This window comes from Oculina patagonica, chromosome 5 (assembly GCF_052425735.1).
Source record: "Oculina patagonica isolate OP01 chromosome 5, crgOcupat, whole genome shotgun sequence".
NCBI classification, from domain to species: domain Eukaryota; kingdom Metazoa; phylum Cnidaria; class Anthozoa; order Scleractinia; family Oculinidae; genus Oculina; species Oculina patagonica.
Window position 1 is genome coordinate 4,005,901 of NC_135762.1, and position 23,672 is coordinate 4,029,572.

At 41.1% G+C, this 23,672-nt stretch overlaps 1 protein-coding gene and 1 long non-coding RNA gene across 2 annotated transcripts in view; one reads left to right on the top strand and one right to left on the bottom strand.

The window, feature by feature from the left end:
* LOC144654850 (transmembrane protein 131-like) overlaps positions 1-9,165 on the top strand; it is a 29,149-nt gene extending 19,984 nt beyond the window's left edge. The window contains exons 25-31 of the mRNA XM_078515071.1: positions 132-195; positions 1,101-1,243; positions 2,222-2,361; positions 3,506-3,701; positions 4,356-4,694; positions 6,030-7,495; positions 7,872-9,165. Coding sequence (XP_078371197.1) covers positions 132-195; positions 1,101-1,243; positions 2,222-2,361; positions 3,506-3,701; positions 4,356-4,694; positions 6,030-7,495; positions 7,872-8,785 — 3,262 coding nt within the window. The 3' untranslated portion in view covers positions 8,786-9,165. The remainder of the gene's footprint in view (positions 1-131; positions 196-1,100; positions 1,244-2,221; positions 2,362-3,505; positions 3,702-4,355; positions 4,695-6,029; positions 7,496-7,871) is intronic.
* LOC144654890 (uncharacterized) lies at positions 1,141-12,557 on the bottom strand. The gene is made up of 3 exons (XR_013571011.1): positions 12,423-12,557; positions 4,462-4,675; positions 1,141-1,273 (listed from the first exon to the last, which is right to left on the bottom strand). It is a non-coding gene; the product is annotated as an uncharacterized LOC144654890 (long non-coding RNA).
* Between the last annotated feature and the right edge of the window lie 11,115 nt (positions 12,558-23,672).

Genomic DNA, 23,672 nt, shown 5'->3' on the forward strand with positions numbered 1-23,672 from the left:
ATTGATTGAGACTGAAATGCAGTAAGTAGGTCACTTATTGAGTAGGTGCGTTCAATCCTGGTTAAAAGTGCATTGCAGAAAGTAAGAACATTTGTATTGCACTGACTTCTGGCTATGCCTGTTTGTTCCAGGTTTGATACAGAAGCTTATGGATTTGATCCAGATGATGGTAGTTTCTCAATTCCCTCAGAGGAGGTATGGAGGGCATTATCTGAATTGAAAACCAGAAAGTGAATATGCTTTTCCTAAATAATGAAATGCCTAATAGTGCAGTCTTGTCGCAAGATGAATCAATACGGTTTCACAAAGTGGGTGCATACGGTACATAAGATGGGTATGTAACAAGGTGTACCCATATGGGGTGTTATGAGAAATGCCCATAATAAAAAATAGATTATGGTGTCACAACTGGGTGCTGTAATTGTGCAATGAAATGGACAAAAACAAAAAGAAAAACACAGAGGGGTTTGTTAGTTTTTATTGTCGACAGCATCATCGTCACCAGCAACAGTTGAAAAAAAAAATAGGTGGTCACATTCTGCTTTTTGGCTATATTATACCGTATTCCACCGCGGAAAAACAAAAAAAATATAAAAAAAATAAAAAAAGAAAAAAAATAATTTTTTTTTTAAATAAATTAAAAAGTTTATTTTTATTTTTTTTTGTATAAAAAAAAATGTTTGAAAATAGCGATATGCGGACTTGTCGGCGCCATTTGTCAGAACACCTTTGGTTCGGATGCGAAACATTTAAAAAGTAATAACACTTGTTTACCCGAGGTAATGGGATTATGCTTTCACTCGGCAACTATTTTTATCTATCCTTGCTCGTACTAACACTTCAATACGAACAAAAAACGCCGAAATAGAAAGAAAAGCTGCCCGAGACGTTTGACCGCGGTGAAATACCGTATACGCTAACATGATCAGGCAATGGTCAGGGAAAAATAAAATTCTTTTTATTTTTTTTTTTTAAATGAAAGTCAGGAAAAAGTCGGAATTCTGAATTTCATTTTGAGTCAGGGAAAATTGATACTTTGAAGGAACGTCAGGATGCTGTGGCATAATGAATTGATACAAACTTCTTTGTTTGCTTTTCAGGATGATTCAGCCATATCAAATAAAGAAATAGTTCACACTCCTGGCACAATGGTTACCGTTCTCAAGCCACGCTCTATTGTCAAGATTCCTGTACAGTTTCAACCAAAGGACGAACGACTCAAAACTTCTGTGATTCTCATTAGGTAGGATTCTCTTCTGTACTTGTCTGCAAACTAAAAGTAAAGCAGCCAGTTTTGGTAACTACATACATGTACGTTCTAAATTCATGTACTGCCAGATGACTGTGTGATGTACTCCTACTGGATTCCTACTTGACCTCACAATTTTTTGAGTTAACTTGACAAAATACTTGGGATCTGGAAGGGGGGACTTGCTATGGATCAAAAATTCCCCACCCAGTTGCTCTCGATGTAATTGCTATAGAGATACTATACAGAGTAGGTTGGACCTATATGCTACACCGGAAACCACAGAATGACATTTATGCTGTTGTATCCAGTTTGAGAGTTGGGATGGAGTTGGGTGCTCCGTAGAGAATCTACCAGCATTTCTAAAGTTGCTCTCAGATGGACACCAGAGGGTAAAAAAAGAGGCCGTCCAAAATCCACCTGGAGAAGAACTGCAGAAGCAGCAGGCCCTAATCTGACCTGGGGGCAAGCCGCGGCTGCAAAGGACCGACAAGAATGGAGGCGACTTGTTGATGCCCTATGCGCCACTGGGCGTTTAAAGGATTGATGATGATGATGATGATCCAGTTTGGGGCAGTGTTTTTTTCTTTTTGTCAAATCTAGAGCGTTTTTCACTTGAGTACCGAAAGTAATTAGCATTTCTTTGGTTTTGCAGTAGTACGCTTAGTGATTGACTTAACACACTCGTGCCATTTTCACAGCCAATCAGAAGTAAAAGCAAAACCAATCGTGACTCGCTCACACACGTTTTCCCGCGCTTCATGCCGTCTACGTGTATTTGCTTTATTTTGATTGGTTCAGTGGATTGTCCGGAACGAAAACTTTGGTTTTGATTTCACGGCAATTGAAAATTGCTCTTATAACGCAATAACAATTCAGTGTTGCTTTTTAATAAGAAAACTAGCGAGGAAAACAACAGTGACTGATTTGTAGCTTTCCTTCTTTGCTCATTTGAAACATTTCTGTTTTCAGAAACAATCTGACAGTTTTAGATGGAATAGTGGTCCAGGGACAAGGAGCCCGGGGCGAGTTCACTCTGAATGGCAAGAGGCCTGGTGCCCACAGTACTTTATTGTTTGAGATTAAGCCAAGTCAGTTAGTGGATTGTCACAGTAAGTCACTCTTTTACTCCCCAAGAGTGCCAAACTGCACATAAAAAAAAGGCTTGAAATTTAATTTCAGAACTTTGTAGTTTATCAGCACCACTCGAAGGTACAGCTCGGCAGCTTTAAGACGGATTCCGCTGAAAGTCGAGCACGAGTGCGAAAATAATAAAAATTAAATTTTTTTATTTTGACAATAAATTAACGAGAAAAAAAATTTTTTTTTTTTTTTTTTTTGGGGTTAATTTGAATATTCACGCACTAGGGTTTCCTCCACAGGCTTGCAAGTTAGGTGTACATGTAGAACCACCTTGTAAAGCACAGTTAAAGCATAATAAACAGTACCACATGAAAGTACTGCTCAATAGCTTTCATTTGGATTGTGACACAGCAGGGTTTCATCGACAGACTTAAAATTAAGAACAACATTGATGAACTAAGCAAAGCTTGTGGATATATTTTCAATACAAAGATCAGCGCAACCTCGTTCCAAAGGTCTCTCTCTCCCTGGGGGGGGGGGGGGGGGGGGGAGCCGGGGGGAGGGGGGGGCTAATAAAATACAACGTTTCGACATCTTTAGGATGTCATTATCGCGTGAGATCTACAATTATGCACGTAAGATGACTAATATGAAAAGTGACAAGAAAAGGTGACTATGCCTGATTGAAGAAATGTTGAGCCTGTGTAAAGCATTAACCATGGAACGATAAGACCTAATGGCATTCTCGGTTAACAGCATTGGCAAGCTGAGTGATATTCCGTTTATTATTAATCACGATGTTTTCGGTTCGTTTGGAGCCTTAAGAGCGTGATTGAAGCAACCTGTCGTATAATAATGTTAATTTTGCCACAGACGGTGATTATTTTTTCCGATTTCCCAGCAAACATTTGGGTCGCATCGTTTATGATTTTTGCTTTTCACAGGTCAACGTTTTTTTCAAACAACGCCTTTCACTTGGTAATGACATCCTGAAGATGTTGAAACGTTGTTTTGCGCTGATATTTGTATTTAAAACATTGATCGAACTTACAGAACTCTTAAAACGGTTGAAATTTAACACATGCGGCAGCTTTGCTACACATGTAATTCTGTTTTCAATTTGTCCAATATTATTACATACTAAATATTAATTAATTTATGTATTTTAATTAGAAGCAGCACCTCGTTCCCGCTCGCTTCCCTCCTTATCAGTAATGAAGACAGTCACAGCGACAAATCCTGGTCAGCTGGCAATGTTTATCAGCTCTCTCAGTATAAATGGATACGAATGTGAAGGATATGGCTTCAAAATCATGAACTGCAAGTCTTTCATCCTCAAACCAAATACATCGAGGAAGATAGAGATCACGTGAGTCGTGTTTGAAAATTTTACTGTAGTTTTTAGCCCGTTTCAAGCTTTTCGAGAGTATGTACATGCAAAATAAAAACGCTTGCAAGAAAACTAAACAGTCGAGAAAAAAAAGAATCCAAATGTTCTACGCTCAGTTAGGCTATTCGAATCTAATATCTTGCGTATCAAACAAGTCGATTTATAAAGCCAAAATCTGTCCCTATTGCTGCGGGAGGTATTCATTCCCTACACCTTTGCAAAATTTCGGACAGCAAATTTCAATTTGTTACTCAAAGAAAGCAGTCTTTGACGTTAGGAAACTGGCATTTAGGGGCATGGATATGTTTACCGTGTTGAGAAACAGTGAAATTAAGCTTGGTAACGACAAAACAAAACCATAGCGTAGTTTGTTTGTTTGGTGGTGGTCAGGGCGGGAGAAGCCTTCTCCCGCACTGGTGGTGGTTGTTTGCGTTATCGCGCGCTTTGCGATAAGCGTCGAACGAGCGTGTTACCCCGTGCCGTCTGCGAGCGAGTTTTTCGTGGTCACACTTTAAAAGTCAAAACAAATCGACGGTTGCAAATCCTTATAACATTGCCTCTATTCGTGCCGTAGTTTTGTTAAGATTGAGTGTGTCATTGTTATCTGACTTATGTTTGTTGTTTTGGTTTCAGGTTTACACCAGATTTTTCAATGTCTAGAGTAACTCGCAAGCTAGAAGTGAAAACTACTCTCGGTCGTGTCATGGAGTTCACGCTGGTAGCGACAATTCCTACTCACCTCCTCCCCCTGTGTTCAACGGCTCTTGGCCGGAATTCCTGGGAACCAGTCGTTCAAGGGGTCGCCGTGGTACTCATGGGTGTGGTCTTCTTAGCGGTGGTAATTGCCGCTTACGCTGAGGCGCGCAGGCTCGTGTTTCTTTCGCATCCAGAAATGCAACTGTTACAGATGAAAGAGGAAGAACGAGGACCAATATTTGATTTGAATGCCATCGCTGGAGTCAAGAAACACAAGTGAGTTTCGATCAACATTAAATTTTAATATTTTATATATTAAAACATTGACAAGCAGACAGGTTAAGAATAAAAAAAAAAAACAACAACAAAAGGCCTGGCTAACGAAGACGCGAGTAGACGCTAGTTTTCAACTTGCGTCCACTTGTGTCTCCGTTTGGCATGCACTTGCGTTCACTTTGATCGAGATCAAATTTGCACTTACGTCAACGCAAGTTTTTCATGGTTTGGCCACCCAACGCAAGTCAACGTGCGTCTTGCTGTTTGCTTCAAATACGGAATGGCAGCGCGCGCAGTAGCATTGAAATGGCTTTTTTTGACAACTTGCGTGCACTTACAAAAAATCTCGCATTAGTAAGTTGAGGTCTCGCGTTGTAAGCAAAGATTTTATGTAATAAACGAATTTCGAGGTACAAGTTGAGATCTCGCGTTTCAAGTCGAGGTCTTGTGTTATTTGTCAATCTCGCGCTTTAGTAAAGATTTTTTGTAAGAATGAGTGAGTGAGATCGCATTGACGAGATCTTAATATGTTACTCGATCTATTTTTATAGGGTGGTTTAGCGAGATCCGAATCAGCTCATGGGACTGTGTTTTAAGTCGAGATCTCGCGTTGTAAGCAAGATCTCGAGTTACAAGTCAAGAAAACGAGCTATCAATCAAGGTCTCGTGTTGTAAGTCGAGATCTTTCTTGTTCGAAAAACAAAAAACCAAAAAAACTCTTCTAGAGGCCTAATCAGCGTCATCAACCCGAATGAAATAAAGTTATCTATCTATCTAGATCTTTGCATTTTTAGGCGATGACAAATCGCCTTATTGGGGAGGACAGGAGATAATACTCAATGAAACGAAAGAATGGGAAAGAAGACCATTTTGCGCGACGCAATAGGATAAGAACGAATACAGAACGCTAAAAAAATGAAGCAATACTCCTGGAAAGAGAAAGGAGAACAAAAGAGACATACACGACGTATTGAGTAGGAATCAGTGGACAGACATGATCACCACAACTAATGCAATGGAAACGCTTGACCTTGCGTGTCGCTCGCGAGAAGTATGAATATCGTTTTGAATGTCCACACAAGATACTCAATGTTGAACAATCACAGCACGACGTTGTCAGCTACTTTTTTTAATTACGTTATTTTTACTGACAATTAGTTAAGACCCCCTTGGGAAACGTCATCGCCTGTGCATGCACTGCATGCCGTTTATTATCAAAATCTCGTTATATAAGCTGCCAAGCACTGGATATAAAGTCGAGATCTCGGTTATAGAAGTGGAAATCGTAAATCTATTTTTAATGTTTTTATTTATTTTTCTGTGTTGTGTCTGCAGAGTTGCCGTCAGAGAAGAACCGACAGTTGGACAAAAGAGAAGCAGAAGAGAACCACAGCGAGACAACAGCAGCAGAGAAACGACGCCTGTAACACCCGACAGACCGACTTCAAACAGCGATAATATGACTGGGAGCTTAGCGAATAATTTACCAACAAATAATAATATAAAAAATGTCACAGCCAGCACAACACGACACGATAACGGATCACGTAATCGAAATACAAGGACTGAAATGCCTGTAAAGACACAGACGAACACGGCGGAAAACACGGAACCTCGAGTCACTAGAGCGTCTAGCCTTCCCCTTGAAAGTAAAACGTGTTCTGGTGGAAAAGACAGCAAATCTAAAACCACTGCAGACAGTCGCGGTAAAAGCACATCGGACACGACTGGAAATACAACTCGGAAGGTCGCTGAACCAAAGAGAAACGAACAGAGAGCGTTTGAAGAGAGTAGAAAAGCTGAAGATAAGAACAAATCAACACCCGAAGGTATAAACGATGAGATCATCAGTGTAGTAGTTCCAAATAGGTGCGAGTCGGCGCCTAAAAGGGACTCTAAAGACAGCAAGGAGCCAAAAGGAAAGCAGAAACGAAAAACCAAAGCTATCAACAAGAGAGAGGAAAAGGACAAGAAAGTAAAGAGTAAAGAAACAACAGCAGTGAAGAGCAAGGACGAGGAAGGGGCTTTATCAGATGACAGCTGCAGTGATGGATCATCGGACAAATCTGTGCCAGAAGTTAGGATTCAACAGCCTTTAAAAGAGACAAACAGGACAAGGCAAGGTAGCCTACCAACTGATGCACAACTGGCTCACCTCAGAGAACAGCAGCATGGCAGTGCAGCCAAGCCTGCGAGTCATACAGCAGCTGCTGTGGGCGAGTCGGGTGAGACTTGTAAGGACAGAGGAAAGGGTCGTAAAAGCCACACAGCAACAGACAATGCCAAGTCAAGGAAAGGCGAAGGGCAAGCAGCGAACGGATCTGCGAGACCGAAGAGCTTGGAGGTTCCAGCAAAAGGTCACAACCAGAAAAATGGACACTCCAGCAAGAGTCAAAGCAACGCTAATAGCCCTGACGGTGGAAAGCAGAGCGAATTACGCCATCCTGGGCCAACATCGCCCCATGCCATCGCCGCTGCTGTCATGTCACTGGCTCTGGGCAAGAACATGCAAGCTTCCTCGAAGGAGAACAACTTTGACGAGCAGGAGCTGAACAAGAGGAAGGCGTACACCAAGACTTCTGCCCTGGCGCCTGTTCTGTCAGATTCACCACCTCCCACCTCTCCCACTATGTTGAGTGGCAGCAGCCGAAGCAGCAGCTACAGTAGCATTGTCAGCAGCGATAGTTCAAATGGCGTGGAGCAAGTGAAGCCAGCGGTGTTGAAGGGAAACAAGACGCGTGTCAAGAGTACCAAATCAGCACCCCTTGAGGGTGGGGCTGGGCCGTCTTGGCCTTCAGTAGGTAAGTCTTAAGTAGCCAGTTACTGGGGAAGTAATGGGCCTTATCTTGCTAGTTCTTCAAGTCACAAACTGTGTTCATGGGGTAACTATATTTTGATGTAGGATTTTACTGAAACCCACATGGAAAGAGTAAGATCACCTAAAGTCATCTTGGTCAGTTTTTTTTTTTTGGAAACAGGGAACTCGAGGAACAGATTAGGTCATGACATTTTCTCAAGCCGACAAAAGTTCTTTGAGAGTCAAGATGTGGACCCTTATTGAAGAACTGCCAAACCCCGTTAATACGAACACCAAAGGAGCTATAGAAATTGCCAGTATTTATGACGGATTGTCCAATCGTTTTTCGTTATATGTGAATTATTTTTACCGTTTCTTAGGTTCTAGGAAGTCTGGTAAAGCTGGTGATGACCTTGGCTTATCAAGCCTAAGGCGAGGCCCTTGGACCTTACCTTCAGACTCCCCCACATCACCACGTAGCCCAGTTGGAGAGCGACCTGCAGTGCCCTCTCAATATCTGCCTCCACACAGACCATCTCTGCAGGAGGGTCAGCCATTCACCCGTAGTGGTTTGAAGAAGCAAGGATCTCAAGGAGAAGAAAAGGTTCGTCCGTTTGACCTGAGTGACTTGGGGCTATCTGACAGTGGCGCTACCCGCAGTAGAGGCTACCCTGGTGGGCATCCCTCCTTGTGGAGCAGTAACGAACAGGGGTATAACAACCCTGACAGTCTGTTTAGCTCTTCTTCTCGTGCTGCAGACGAGCAGTTTCCTGGGAAGAACACACGACTTTCCAACAACTGGGTGAACTTCCTGGATGCCAGCAATACCAATGGCGGTGTGGTGACCAGTAACAAGACTATGGCTGAGATCTGGGATGTGGGTAACTCCCCCCTGGACAGCGATGGATGGTCCATATACTCACCCCATCCCCCTGCTACAGCTCCTGGACAGATTGGAAGTTCTGAAGCAACTGCCGTTGATGCACTGTTTAGTCAGATGCCAGACTGGTCTGGAGCAGGAGCAGGAGCAGGAGCTGGACCCGAGTCCCCATTCAGCACCCAAGAGGTGACCTGGACACCACCACCAGACGTGTCCACCATCTGGGGCAGTGGATACCTTGGGGCAGCCTCCACTACAGAGACCCTACCCACCTCTTCTGGGGCTTCATTTGTCACCTACCCAGTACAGCCACAGCCGAACCAAGATTCCACGCCAGCATTTGATCCTCTCCTTGGAAGCAGCATCTGGAACCCGACTAGTGCGTCATCGACATGGTCCCCCACCTCAGAATGAGAAAAACGCCAACTGCACCAGTCTACTCTTCAACAGTGCAGAGACTTGCAGATTTGACATATTGCACTTGTTTGACATTGTTTTTCTTAGTAAGCTTTTTGTTTGAAAAAACTCTCAAAAGGTGAACTCTTGGGCTCTAATCCTGTCACTTCTTTTAACAAGCTTCAAGTGCTACCTTGACAGATTATCTACCTCGACTAAAGGAATTTAACATCACACAAACGATATTTCTTTCCTGGTTTATCCCTTAATCCCTTTTTTTGACCATTCATCGTGGAGTGGGGCTGTGTTTAGCCAGTTGTGGACACCTTTTATGACTTCTTTCCTTCAACCTTGTTCCCAGGGCCCCCCTCTCCTCCCCCCCCAGGGCGAAAAAGAGAGAGCCCGGGGAAGGGGGTTCCTTTTGTAACTTCTTTGTTTTTTAGTGTTCTTTGGTGGCAGGGTTAACCCAAGAGATAACCGTTTGTACTCATATTGGGAAGTTTGAGTATGACGAAAAGGATCGGTTAGGACAAGACGAAGAAAAGCACCAAATTAAGAAAATTTTTATGGCGTTTTTTGATTCCGAATAACATTATCCCCATTCAGGTTTTTTGATGTCGTAAGGCTTGTGGTATGTTTCAGGAAATGCAAGAGTCGATAAGCAAGGTGATGAAGTGTACATGTTTGTTAATGGCTCGTATTATGGTTGGTGTATTAACAGCTTTGGGTGCTTGTTAGTTTTTGAGGCGGAAACCGAGCGCTTCTTGTGTGTTTGAAAAGCGGAGTTAGCATTTTGTGAAGATGCTACTGGCAGTCTTAGATTGTTTCCCAGGCCTGGGCAAGTTGTAGTCGAGTGCATGAGCTTATAACTGGTGGGTGCAAAACAGAAAGCTGGCTTGTTTTCATCTCTCAAAGAGAGCGAGAGAGATTTGCTGGTTAATTTAGTCCACAGAAATATTACGCATTAGCAAAACACGTTTTCATTTCAGAAGTCAGTTACAAGTGAAAATCTACTCCGAACCTTATTATAATCAGCTTGGTTCGACGATGTCAATCACCAGAGAACCCCTGTTAGTAGTTCGCTGATGTTGACAGCAGCTTTTACCAGCGTAACCCGAGTGCCAGGCCCTCTTCTTCTCTTCGCTGACGTGGCGGAGAGGAAACCCGGGAACGGGTTTGTAACGGCGCGCTCATATGCCTGCCGCAGTCTTAGTAAGACCGCTGATCCGTTATTTATAATAAGACCCCGTTATTTATTTGTTTTCCAGAAGTTTTGATATATAAAAGAGTAACTAAAAGTGAGTGCAAAGTGAGTTATTTGGGTGCTTTTTATGCTGTCACCATTTTGTACTGTAGAGGATTTTATAAGAATTGTTGCTAAATAAAGTTTTGTAAAATCAATGGTCAATTTTGTTTGCTTGTTTTCTCAGGCGAATTCTCTTGTTTGGCTGCAGAGAGCAGTGGCCCTATTCTCGGGCAAGTCAGTTTGGAACTGAAATATAATTTTCCTTGGTCCGATAGCCTAGGTTGTAGTGGAAAATCAGTTTTGGGGCTAAACCCGGGGGGCGGGGGTACTCCCTATAATGGCCTATACGGGGAGGCTCCGCCCGAAAGGGGTACCTTTTTCAGGCTTCAGGTATATAAAAGGGTAGGGATTTCACAAGTTTAGGTATACGAAAGGGTATGGAAATCTGTCATTTTTTAGGTTTTTGAAAGGGCCTTTAATTAAAATTTTTTGAAAAATTTCAATTTTTTGGTTTTTTTTTTTTTGGGGGCACGGGAAAAATAAAAAAAAAACGATGTTTTAAGTCTATACCATGACTTTCAGGTATATGAAAGGGGTACCTTTTTCATTGAAAGGTATACGAAAGGGGTAAAATTTCTGACAAAATGATATATAAAAGGGTAAGGGGTAAGAGCTCGGGGCGGAGCCTCCCCGACCATACCTTTTTTGGGTACCCCCCCCCCCCGGGCGCCATTTCTGTACGACGTTTCCTCCTTTTTTCATCCTTTGGAGATATATTTACTATAACTGGGTAACTCTACATCAAAAACCTATGTAAAATTTGCCGATAAGTGCACCGCGCTTAATTCTCGCGAGGTTGACTTGTGGCAAGTCTAGCCTTTGATTTGCCGTCACTTTTTTTTTTTTTTTTTTTTGAAGCTCAAAATTTCTCTGGGAATGATTTTATAACTGTTGTTCCTCCGAGCGAGGCCGAAGGCCGAGCGAGCGGGGGTAATTGTCCCTCAAAGGGCTCAGGCGGGATGAAATCTCGTGTGGAGTTTACGTCAAATATATATATATATTGTGATGGTGTCTGGCGGAAATGACGTCACACGGCGCGCGCTGGTGGCCTAATGGTAAGGCGCGAACTCAAATCAGATCTTCGGGACTGAGGGCGGGGTTCGAATCCCGCTAAGGTTTTTTTTGTTTTCTTTTTCTTTTTGTAGGTCCGAATCCTGAGCCTTTCATTTTTATCGTTTTCTTTTCGGAAAATACACTGATTTCCACATAATACTCCCTCAACGCCTATCAGGCAATATCAGGGGCGCGCGAGCGGAGGGTCGAATCCTCCTGCCGTTCGTTCTTCTTTTGCCCTGAAATAATGTCCTGCGAATATCCAATATGTCGATGATTAGCCTGCGCTTCCCAACGCTTATACCTCTTACGAACCAGAAAGAGCGCATCAAGGGAGTAGACCCTGGGAACGAGGGTGTCGCGGCCATGTCGATAGGCAACAATAACAAATCACGGTAAACCGGTATCACTCCTTATTATACACCCCCTCCCTCCCCAACCCAGAGCGCGAGGCCTGCGAGTCACGTATACAGTATAAATGGGAATTTGGCGAACCTGGACGGCGACCTCGAGGACGGCTGACCGGAGTAATCGCGTGTAGCCTGTATGCGCGTGCCCGCTTCACGCACATTGCCGTCCAGCTCCGTCCAGCGTGTCGAGGACGGAGAAGAGAGTTTGAAACTCTACCGTCCTCGCACCGTCCTCGAGGTCAGCCGTCCAGGTATCTTAAAGTCCCTAATATTAGCACAAGGACGGAGTAGCTGTTCGCCCACAGTTCCCAAATGAAGTCGGGATTTACAAGTGTTTGCTTTTTTAGCGGGAAGAAAACCGGAGTACCCGATGAAAAACCCTCGAAACAAGTCCGGGATTCCAACCCGGGCAACATCACCGGAAAGTTTACGCCATCCCTTTTCCTTATCATTGCTAGAGCCAGCGTGCAGCGTGCAGCGTGCAGCGTGCAGCGTGCAGCGTGCAGCGTGCAGCGAGCAGCGTGCAGCGTGGTGAACAAAAACTTGATTCAGATTGAAAGGGCACATTTCAGTAAAAACTGCATAAAGTACCGTTGAAACGCCCGTGTAATAGAACCGCACGGTTAGCACGCACGCTTAGAGCCGCGGAGATATCCAGGGAAACTGTTCTAAAAAAATGCGCTCTTAGCACTTCTGCACGAAATTAGTACTTCATCATCCATCAGGATCGTGTTAACTCTGAGTTAAAACTGCAATATTTGATTTTGATAAAGTAAAAATTTCGACAATAAAAGTATATTAACCCTAGTGGACTCGGCTCGAATTTTCAAAAGCGAAAGACTAAAAAATAAAATAAGAGGTTTGATAACAACTCGAAAAATCTTACCTTATTGTTTTGCACTTTGTCCAAGAACTAAAATAATTTGACAGCGCAATACCAACTTCATGCTTGCACCAAGAGCTGGTTTATTCTTGGGTACAGCAACATCCTTGTTCGTTCCGCGGCGGAATGAGCGCAGTGAGAAATGGGCGTCACAATGCGTTTTCACGACAGCGCGCGCAATAGAACAGCATGTCGTTCCCAGGTTACTCACATTCTTTTTTGCGCGCGCTTTGTGTGCGTGGCTTGGATGGCAATCGACTTGAACAACTTAGGTTATAGTGGAAACGAAGATGGCATGTTTTAAGACGGGGAGATGATGTTTTACACAGGGATTTCTTTTCCGAGTATGTCTTGTCATTTACTGAAAAACGTCATCTTTCAACTTTGGGTCACTTTTTTTTCAAATGAGATGTGGATATGGGGACAGGAGGATGGTGTCCAGATGACGATATTGCAATTGTCGTTCGTTTTTCAAATTATAGACACGTGTTTGTTTCCCTCCCTTTGATTTGGACGGAACGATACCTTGTATTTGTCGAGCTCACTTCACTGCACTTTCTTATATTATTTCTCTATTTTCACTCTCAGAGGTAATTCACGGAGGGAAGTACATGTAGTATTTCTATGGGTAAAAACGGGGACTACAAACAAACCAGCAAACAAGAAAGGTTTAATTAAGCGAAAAGTTTTCTTTTTTTGACGCTATACTTTGTAAACCGCTTCCCGTTTTTGACCTCAGGCTTTGTTCGCGCTTTTCTCGCTGGGGAACTCACTCTAATGCTCCGATTGACTGCGGGTTCACAGCCTCGCTATTTTGACTATTTTCAATGCAAAAGAATGCAAAACAAAGAGCAAGCTAAGCCAGCGGCAAGGCAGCTGTAGTCTCGAATGGTAGAGCGCACGGGTGGTACCGGGATCGATGGCAAGATTCTCAAAGCTCACTTATAGGAGAAAAAAAGGTAGACAATATTTGGTGCCAAAGAAGTGCCAAGTTTAATTATCAAATTAAACATACGTTTGTAAATTCGTTTTTTTTATTACATTCATTGGCAATGAAAGCACTGCTTACACAAGTTAATAAATAATACAAATGTCAACATAAATAATACATAGTTTTGAATCGCATATTGAACAAATTTTATCAAGTTCCTTAACGGAGATACATGGGCTAAAAAATTGCCTCCAAATTTCAAAGAAGTTACCTTGAGATAGATTAACTATTTAATACAGATAGATTAACTATTTAATGCAGGAAACTGCAATGTTATCACCATTATACGAGCTCGTTGAAAATCCGTTTGTCACTAATTGTCTAAAGTATTTATGAACATATGTACATTGTATGTTCAAGGTTTATCAAAAACGAATTGGCCCAATGATCAGATCGTCGCCTTAACTTATCGAGTCGCCTTTGCTTTTTGATGGCTTGACTGTTACATACATACTTACTTTATTTAATAAGTAGGTTAAATTAAAGGTAGCCAGAGGCTGATGTGGACCTACATTAAGCTACAAGACATATTGCATAAGAATTAAGCTAGAAACAATCTAAATACAATTAACAAATATAATTAAAATTATTATATTAAAAATATGTAGTTGCATGTTACAAATTGAACTTGTATGGAGCAGTTTTCAGTTGAGTAACGTAAAACCAAAACCAAATTAATCATCCTGGCCAATCACAAAGAACACAGACAATCCAGTCAACAAATCAAAACTCGAAGCAAATACATGTAGCCGGCACGAAGCGCGGGAAAACGTGCGCAAGCGAGTCACGATTGGTTTTGGTTTTCTGATTGGCTGAGAAAGTGGTGCGAAAGTTTTAAATCAATGATTGAGCGTAGTAATAAAAAATCAATGCAAACGCGAATTACTTTCGAAACTCAAGTGAAAACCGCTCTATTGCAAAGTTATATTATTACACCATGTACCAGCTAATTGAAACTTGTCCCTTTGTCACTGACTTTTACAATTTCATAACATACGTTATAAATCTTCTTTTGCGCGTTTTCCCCGAGAATAACTTTTCAATAATATATAAGTTACATTAGCTGAAAAAATCACTGGTAGTTTCTGTTTATGCTTTTGTTGCACATTCAGTGTTCTTTGCTTTGGTAGGTTGATGTCATGCTTATTCTTCAGGTGCCTTCAAAGATGCGTTATTGTAGAAACATATATAGCGCTCACATACAATGAATGGTTTTGTGTGAGTGCGTAGCTTCTGCCTAGTACATAAGCATTTGTTCGATGCTACAGCATGAGAAACTACATAAGGCGTATAGCATCGCACCACATCAGGCATTGGGTGGGTGTCAAGGTGCTGCAGTAATAATATTGCAGCTGAACGTTCTGTGGAAGACTGTGGTAGATTGTTTTGCAAATATTCCAATACATGGGCCGGTTTGTCAAAATGCCGACGAAAAATTCCCTGTTTTTCATTTCAAATCAAAACAATGTTGGATTCTAAGTCCAGGCTGTCTTCGGGGATGCTGAAATCGTTCTGGAGGGTAAATTCAAAAGCTACCTCTGTTCCCTGAAAGTATTGTACATTTTTTTTAATTAATTTTTTTGAGTTCTTTGTTTCTACACCAGCACGCTACAAAGGAGTTTTTATTTCAAAGAATTAAAATTTTATTGCGAACAGGTTTTTTTTTATGTTTTAATTAATCAAGGTAACATTTTCAATTTTTTTACATTGTTAGTTCTCTTACTTAGATAACTAAGCATAATTTTATTACATAATTTTTTTAGTTATTCAAAAGCAAAAAATATTATTGCTATTATTATTGTCGAGATTGTTATTATATTTATTCAGCTTTTATTATTGTTCTCTCAAATTATATATGAAGCGAGAATAATACGTTCAGTATTTTTATACCTTTTTTTATATATTCACTAACTGTAAAACTTGATTTTAAAATTTAAATTTCTATCAAAAAATTATAATTTATTATTATTATTGCAGACATTTTATTGACTTTTTTATATAGGGATGCCAGCTGATTTTTAATTCTTAATCTTTTATCGATGTGTGTACTTTTGTAATTATCATGTGAAATTAAGTTATAAATATTGTTTTTGTTATTATTATTATATTATTATTTAATGAAATTTTGCATTGTGGAGCATTGTTAACCAACCAAACAGCTAGCACTCTTTTATAAAGAACCACATTATAAACATCAATTTCTGTTTGGTCTAAGACGTCTAGGGTATGCGCGATCGTTTGGAACTTTCCCTAAAGAAGATGTGTCAACGTTATGCCGTCCGGTCGGCTGGTTATTACAAGAAATTTTCGCGACACTTTAATTTCGCGAATTTCGCGATTCCAAAAAAATCGCGAAATTAAAGTGACGCAAAAAAATAAGTGTCGCGAACATAACATAACGCGAAAATTAAGTGACACATTATGTCAATAATTAAGAAAAAAATAAGTTTTAATAGTGTCACTGAAGGAAGGAATTATCAATCTAAATGGATATTGTCGACAATTGACTCAAGAACTATAAGGGACGGACCATTATTTTTTTGGAGGGGGGGGGGGATGAAAAATATTGAAAAAAATTGTTTGCACGGCTTTGAAAGACAAAATAAATTGTTTGCAAACACGATATGTATAACAAAAAAATAGTTAGAATTTCGAAAAAAATGTTTGCAGAGGTGCATAAACTAAACAAAAAAAATTTTGCAGAGGAAAATTTTTCATCCCCCCCCCCTCCAAGAAAATAATGGTCCGTCCCTAACTCATGCACGTACAAGCATAACCTACTTGTAGATATTAACTGCTCTGTTGTAGCTACAGTATTGCCGAGATTTAGTCCCACCCTTGCTTTTATTTTAATTTTGATGTTATTTTTCATTAAAGAAGTCGTTTTTAAAGAAAATGTAAATTGTGTCTTACTCAAAAACGCGAAATTAAAGTGATTCAAAATACAAAGTTTTCGCAAAATCGCGAAATTTAAGTGTCGCGAAATATGCGCACCTAAAAATCGCGAAATTAACGTGTCGCGAAAATTTCATGTAATAAGGTAGTCCGGCGCGTAGAGGCTGTATGTGAAGGACCTCATTGAAAGAAGTCAAGACACAAGCGGACTTCTTTCTGGGTAAACTAAATAAAACTACGTTTCTCAGTACAAGTAAGGTAAAACAAAACTCTCCTTTTGAGCTAATCAAAAATAAGAGTAGAAATCAGAAATAAACTGTATAGAAGATGTCTTTGTTGCTTTTTTTGGTAGCTCATTATGTGTACTTTCCGAAAAGCTAAAAAAAGAATAATGTCAAAGAGAGAGAAATCGGACTTTTTGCCGTCTAAAGTGCCCTCGGTAAGACAAAACAGTGGGCCCGGAGACTGGACACGAATTTCGCTCGAATGACGTATTAGTGGTTCCACGGATCAGTTTACAGTTAGATTTTGATACCAGATACCTGTGTTGATACAAGTGAAGTTCACTACTTCAGCTGAGATTGTTGCTGCTTTTTCGTTGATAAATCGAAATCTTTTCCGAAAAGAACGATATGTTGCCATCTGCGGACTTGGCAGAGCGGGTTTCTAGCAGAAAAGAACGCACAACGAAATATCGTGACACTAAATGGACTGAAGTAGTTAGTTGGACCTGTCCAACCGCCGTAAGCCGAATAAGCGCTATTTCACACAAGCGCTGGTCGACGAGGACGATCGAAGTTTGGCGAAGCAGATTCAAATGAGAAATTCCCTATTAAAAAATGATAACTAGAATTGTTATTGTTTCCAAAAGCACATACATCGACGGGCTTTGATTTTGTGACTGGTTTCGCAGTGTCGCAATCGGCTTCGGAATTGACACGAGCGCTGCTTGCCGCGCCGGGGTTGCTTCACAGGCAGACAAGTCTCTGTGTTTGAGCGTGAGTAAGCGTCACGGTATGCGCTATTTGATCCCATACATTTACTGTAATTTGTAACGATTGACCTCGTTGAGTCAACTGATCGTTAGAAATGCTCCATAAAATACTGCATTTCCTTCTTTTCATCCTAAACTTTGATCTACTGTAAGCCAGATAAATAAGTTCACTTACCTTCATTTTTTTGTGATCTTTGTGTTTTATGGGGTGCGTATCCCCAGGCGCACGCCCCGAGCAAAGTAAAATTTAGCTCGGGGCGGGAGACCATGGAGGAATAACGGCCCAAAAACCCCATAAAAACACAAAAGATCACACAAAAAATGAAAGGTAAGTGAACTTATTTATCTGGCTTACAGTAGATCAAAGTTTAGGATGAAAAGAAGCGAAATTCAGTATTTTATGGAGCATTTCTAACGATCAGTTGACTCAAGCGGAGGTCAATCGTTACAAATTACAGTAAATGTATGGGATCAAATAGCGCATACCGTGACGCTTACGTCACGCGGCCTCAAACACAGAGACTTGTCTGCCTGTGTGAACAATTCACGTTTTTAGTGCAGGTATCCATCTCTTTCTTCCTGCAATCGAGTGGCCTTGAAAAGCAAGTACAACACGAAGCAAGTGTCGCATCACTGCAATCGTACTGTGCATTGGTAAACTCACAGCACGAAGGCAAGTGTCGCATCACTGCAATCGTGCTGTGAGTTTATCAATGCAGTTTCTTACCAATTATTCATCTCTTTCTTCCACATGTAAAACTCCACTGAAAAGCCTGGGGAAATCCTGTAATCAAGTAACCTTGAAAAGCGGGTACAACACAAAGCAAGTGTCGCATCACTCAATCGTGCTGAGAGTTTGCCAATGCAGTTTCTTACCAATTATCCATCTCTTTCTTTCACATGTAAAACTCCACTGAAAAGTCTGGGGAAATCCTTTAATCAAATAGCCCTGAAAAGCGGGTACAACAAGAAGCAAGTGTCGCATCACTGCAATCGTTCTGCGAGTTTATAAATGCAGTGTGCTGTTCATGTTCATAACTAGTATAAATATAGTCTAATGATATAGCTTCTTTCGACCTCTTGGTTGATTTGTGCTGTAACTGATTAGCTGTCTGCTCTTCCTAGTAATTCTTGTTAACCAACGTGCAGGCTGTATGTGAAGGACCTCATTGAAAGAACTATAGACACAAGCGGACTGCTTTATGGATTAACTCAATAAAACAAAATTTCTGTACAAGTAAACAAAAAAAGAAGAGTAGAAATCAGAAATAACATGTATTATACTGTAGATGTCTTTGTTGAAGAACATTCATCTTTAAAATGCTGGAGGAAATGGTCAATTAATGTAGACATTGCGTCCCTGTACAGGTTAACAGTAAATCAGATTTTAGAGATGGTTTATCTCTTATATCAGGCATACTTTTTTTTAATTTTTTTTCCAGACACTTGCGAACTCCAGAAGAGAGGGTAAGGTTCCTCAAAAATGTGAAATCACATTACAACTTCCGCCTTGTGACCCCAGAGAGCAACCTAATGACAATGAGCGACTGTATACAAGAGGCTTCAGAGGAATGGGCAGAGTTTTGTGACTCCACAAAAAAAACTAGTCTTAAAGTGACGGTCACAGATCTGGAGAAAGGTAATGAAAACGGGATCACACTATGTTGAATTGCCTAATAAGATGTCTGTTTTTATTGTATTCATGAATGTGTAGTGTTTCTACTGATTGGAGAAACTTTCCCTATTTCCTATATTTTCTTATTTTTGTGTGAATATACATGTGCGACAGCGCAAGGCGTTCGATCTCACATGATGAAGTCCTACAACATCGACCTGCCCAAGCAACAGCACTGGAGACCCCTCAAACAGCTCAAAGAAATGTTAAAGAATGCAAATTACAGTTTTCATATTACCTTGAGTTTAAAGATTCGCTGAAATGACTGTAAAAATTTTCCTTATTTTTTCCTTCACTTTACTTGTCAGAATTTCCAAACGCCACTAAATGTTCCACAGTATTTGGAGCATCATCCTTACTCTGAACCTCTTCGGCGATACACGACAATTGCCGTCAACCAGCCGATGTCCGAATATGTGGAACGCTGCTACGCCACCTGCAGCTTCTCTTGCCGAACCATCCAAGAGATGCAGGCACACCAGACGGATGCCAAACATCCTGGCTTTATGAGGAAGGATGCACGTGACGAGCACTCCACAAACTGGGTGTGCCCTGCATGCGGAAAGCAATTCCGTGTCTGGGGCAATTTTTCCCAGCACATGGTGTACACTCAAAGCCATTTAGTTGTGAACAGTGAGAATATACATGTGCGACAGCGCGGGGCGTTTGATCTCACATGATGAAGTCCCACAACATCGACCTGCCCAAGCAACAGCACCGGAGAACCCTCAAACAGCTCAAAGAAATGTTAAAGAATGCAAATTACAGTTGGTGAGGGAATTCTGTGCCCTTAAAAATGATGAATTGCACAGCCAAGCTGCCAAAAGGCAGCCCCATCCTAATAAGAAGATATGTTTATTTAATATGTTAGTTTGACTATTGAAAGGTTGACACATGCATTACATGTATTAATTAATCTTTCGTAAATTTTCATATTACCTTGAGTTTAAAGATTACTGAAATGACTGTAGAAATTTTCCTTATTTTTTTCCTTCACTTTACTTGTCAGAATTTCCAAACGCCATTCAATGTTCAACAGTATTTGGAGCAGCATCCTCCATCTGAACCTCTTCGGAGATAAGCACCAATTCCTGTAAACCAGCCAATGCCCGAATATGTGGGATGCTGATACGCCACCTGCAGCTTCTCTTGCAGAACCATCCAAGAGATGCAGGCACACCAGACGGATGCCAAACATCCTGGCTTTTTGAGGAAAGATGCGCGTGACCAGCACTCCACAAACTGAGTGTGCCCTGCATGCGGAAAGCAATTTCGTGCCTGGGCAATCTGTACCGACACATGTGCGTGCACTTAAAAGCCATTTAGTTGTGAACACTGCTAATATACATGTGCGACAGCGCGGGAAGTTCGATCTCACATGATGAAGTCCCACAACATTGACCTGCCCAAGCAACAGCACTGGAGGCACCGCATATGAATTTCATTGAAACAATTATTGTCAAAATTCAAGATATCTATCGTTTTGAATCAATTAATGTACTTGTAAATAGTTCCCCACATGTTCGCATTCCAAACAATAAATTTCACCGTCAACTGTTTAAGATGAACTGGGTTGAAGCCGCAGGTTCAAGGAAGCTTAAGCACACTCATCTGCATGTAAAGGAAAGTATGTGTTCAACAAAGTTAAATTTTATGTAAGCGTAAGCTTATTTATGTGGACATGAGTTATTTATTTAAAACACATTTGTGTAAATTGTATTCTTTGCGATATTTTATTGTGTGAATTAAACCTATCTCGAAACAGAATGTTGAAGCCCATAATTAAACTTGGAAATATTGTGCTTCAAATCGTTCTGTCTCGTTCTTCTCCCCAAGCATCCTATTATAAAGACCCACGTCATAAACATCAATTACTGTTTGGTATTGAACGTCTCATATGGCGACATTGTTTGGAACTTTTCCTAAAGAAGATGTGCCGTAAATCGTAAATCGTCGTAAATTTTCATATTACCTTGAGTTTAAAGATTCGCTGAAATGACTGTAGAAATTTTCCTTATTTTTTCCTTCACTTTATTTGTCAGAATTTCCATACGCCACTCAATGTTCTACAGTATTTGGAGCATCATCCTCAATCTGAACCTCTTGGGCGATACACGCCAATTGCCGTCAACCAGCCGATGTCCGAATATGTGGAATGCTGCTACGCCACCTGCAGCTTCTCTTGCCGAACCATCCAAGAGATGCAGGCACACCAGACGCATGCCAAACATCCTGGCTTTATGAGGAAGGATGCACGTGACGAGCACTTAACAAACTGGGTGTGCCCTGCATGCGGAAAGCAATTCCGTGTCTGGGGCAATCTTTCCCAGAACATGCGTGTACACTCAAAGCCATTTAGTTGTGAACAGTGAGAATATACATGTGCGACAGCGCGGGGCGTTCGATCTCACATGATGAAGTCCCACAACATCGACCTGCCCAACAACAGCACTGGAGAACCCTCAAACAGCTCAAAGAAATGTTAAAGAATGCAAATTACAGTTGGTGAGGGAATTCTGTGCCCTTAAAAATGATGAATTGCACAGCCAAGCTGCCAAAAGGCAGCCCCATCCTAATAAGAAGATATGTTTATTTAATATGTTAGTTTGACTATTGAAAGGTTGACACATGCATTACATGTATTAATTAATCTTTCGTAAATTTTCATATTACCTTGAGTTTAAAGATTCACTGAAATGACTGTAAAAATTTTCCTTATTTTTTTCCTTCACTTTACTTGTCAGAATTTCCAAACGCCACTCAATGTTCCACAGTATTTGGAGCATCATCCTCACTCTGAACCTCTTCGGCGATACACGACAATTGCCGTCAACCAGCCGATGTCCGAATATGTGGAACGCTGCTACGCCACCTGCAGCTTCTCTTGCCGAACCATCCAAGAGATGCAGGCACATCAGACGGATGCCAAACATCCTGGCTTTATGAGGAAGGATGCACGTGACGAGCACTCCACAAACTGGGTGTGCCCTGCATGCGGAAAGCAATTCCGTGTCTGGGGCAATTTTTCCCAGCACATGCGTGTACACTCAAAGCCATTTAGTTGTGAACAGTGAGAATATACATGTGCGACAGCGCGGGGCGTTTGATCTCACATGATGAAGTCCCACAACATCGACCTGCCCAAGCAACAGCACCGGAGAACCCTCAAACAGCTCAAAGAAATGTTAAAGAATGCAAATTACAGTTGGTGAGGGAATTCTGTGCCCTTAAAAATGATGAATTGCACAGCCAAGCTGCCAAAAGGCAGCCCCATCCTAATAAGAAGATATGTTTATTTAATATGTTAGTTTGACTATTGAAAGGTTGACACATGCATTACATGTATTAATTAATCTTTCGTAAATTTTCATATTACCTTGAGTTTAAAGATTCACTGAAATGACTGTAGAAATTTTCCTTATTTTTTTCCTTCACTTTACTTGTCAGAATTTCCAAACGCCATTCAATGTTCTACAGTATTTGGAGCAGCATCCTCCATCTGAACCTCTTCGGAGATACACACCAATTCCTGTAAACCAGCCAATGCCCGAATATGTGGGATGCTGATACGCCACCTGCAGCTTCTCTTGCAGAACCATCCAAGAGATGCAGGCACACCAGACGGATGCCAAACATCCTGGCTTTTTGAGGAAAGATGCGCGTGACCAGCACTCCACAAACTGAGTGTGCCCTGCATGCGGAAAGCAATTTCGCGCCTGGGCAATCTGTACCGACACATGTGCGTGCACTTAAAAGCCATTTAGTTGTGAACACTGCTAATATACATGTGCGACAGCGCGGGAAGTTCGATCTCACATGATGAAGTCCCACAACATCCACCTGCCCAAGCAACAGCACTGGAGGCACCGCATATGAATTTCATTGAAACAATTATTGTCAAAATTCAAGATATCTATCGTTTTGAATCAATTAATATACTTGTAAATAGTTCCCCACATGTTCGCATTTCAAACAATAAATTTCACCGTCAACTGTTTAAGATGAACTGGGTTGAAGCCGCAGGTTCAAGGAAGCTTAAGCACACTCATCTGCATGTAAAGGAAAGTATGTGTTCAACAAAGTTAAATTTTATGTAAGCGTAAGCTTATTTATGTGGACATGAGTTATTTATTTAAAACACATTTGTGTAAATTGTATTCTTTGCGATATTTTATTGTGTGAATTAAACCTATCTCGAAATAGAATGTTGAAGCCCATAATTAAACTTGGAAATATTGTGCTTCAAATCGTTCTGTCTCGTTCTTCTCCCCAAGCATCCTATTATAAAGACCCACGTCATAAACATCAATTACTGTTTGGTATTGAACGTCTCATATGGCGACATTGTTTGGAACTTTTCCTAAAGAAGATGTGCCGTAAATCGTAAATCGGATTTTTTTTTGGTCGTAAATTTTCATATTACCTTGAGTTTAAAGATTCGCTGAAATGACTGTAGAAATTTTCCTTATTTTTTCCTTCACTTTACTTGTCAGAATTTCCATACGCCACTCAATGTTCTACAGTATTTGGAGCATCATCCTCAATCTGAACCTCTTGGGCGATACACGCCAATTGCCGTCAACCAGCCGATGTCCGAATATGTGGAATGCTGCTACGCCACCTGCAGCTTCTCTTGCCGAACCATCCAAGAGATGCAGGCACACCAGACGCATGCCAAACATCCTGGCTTTATGAGGA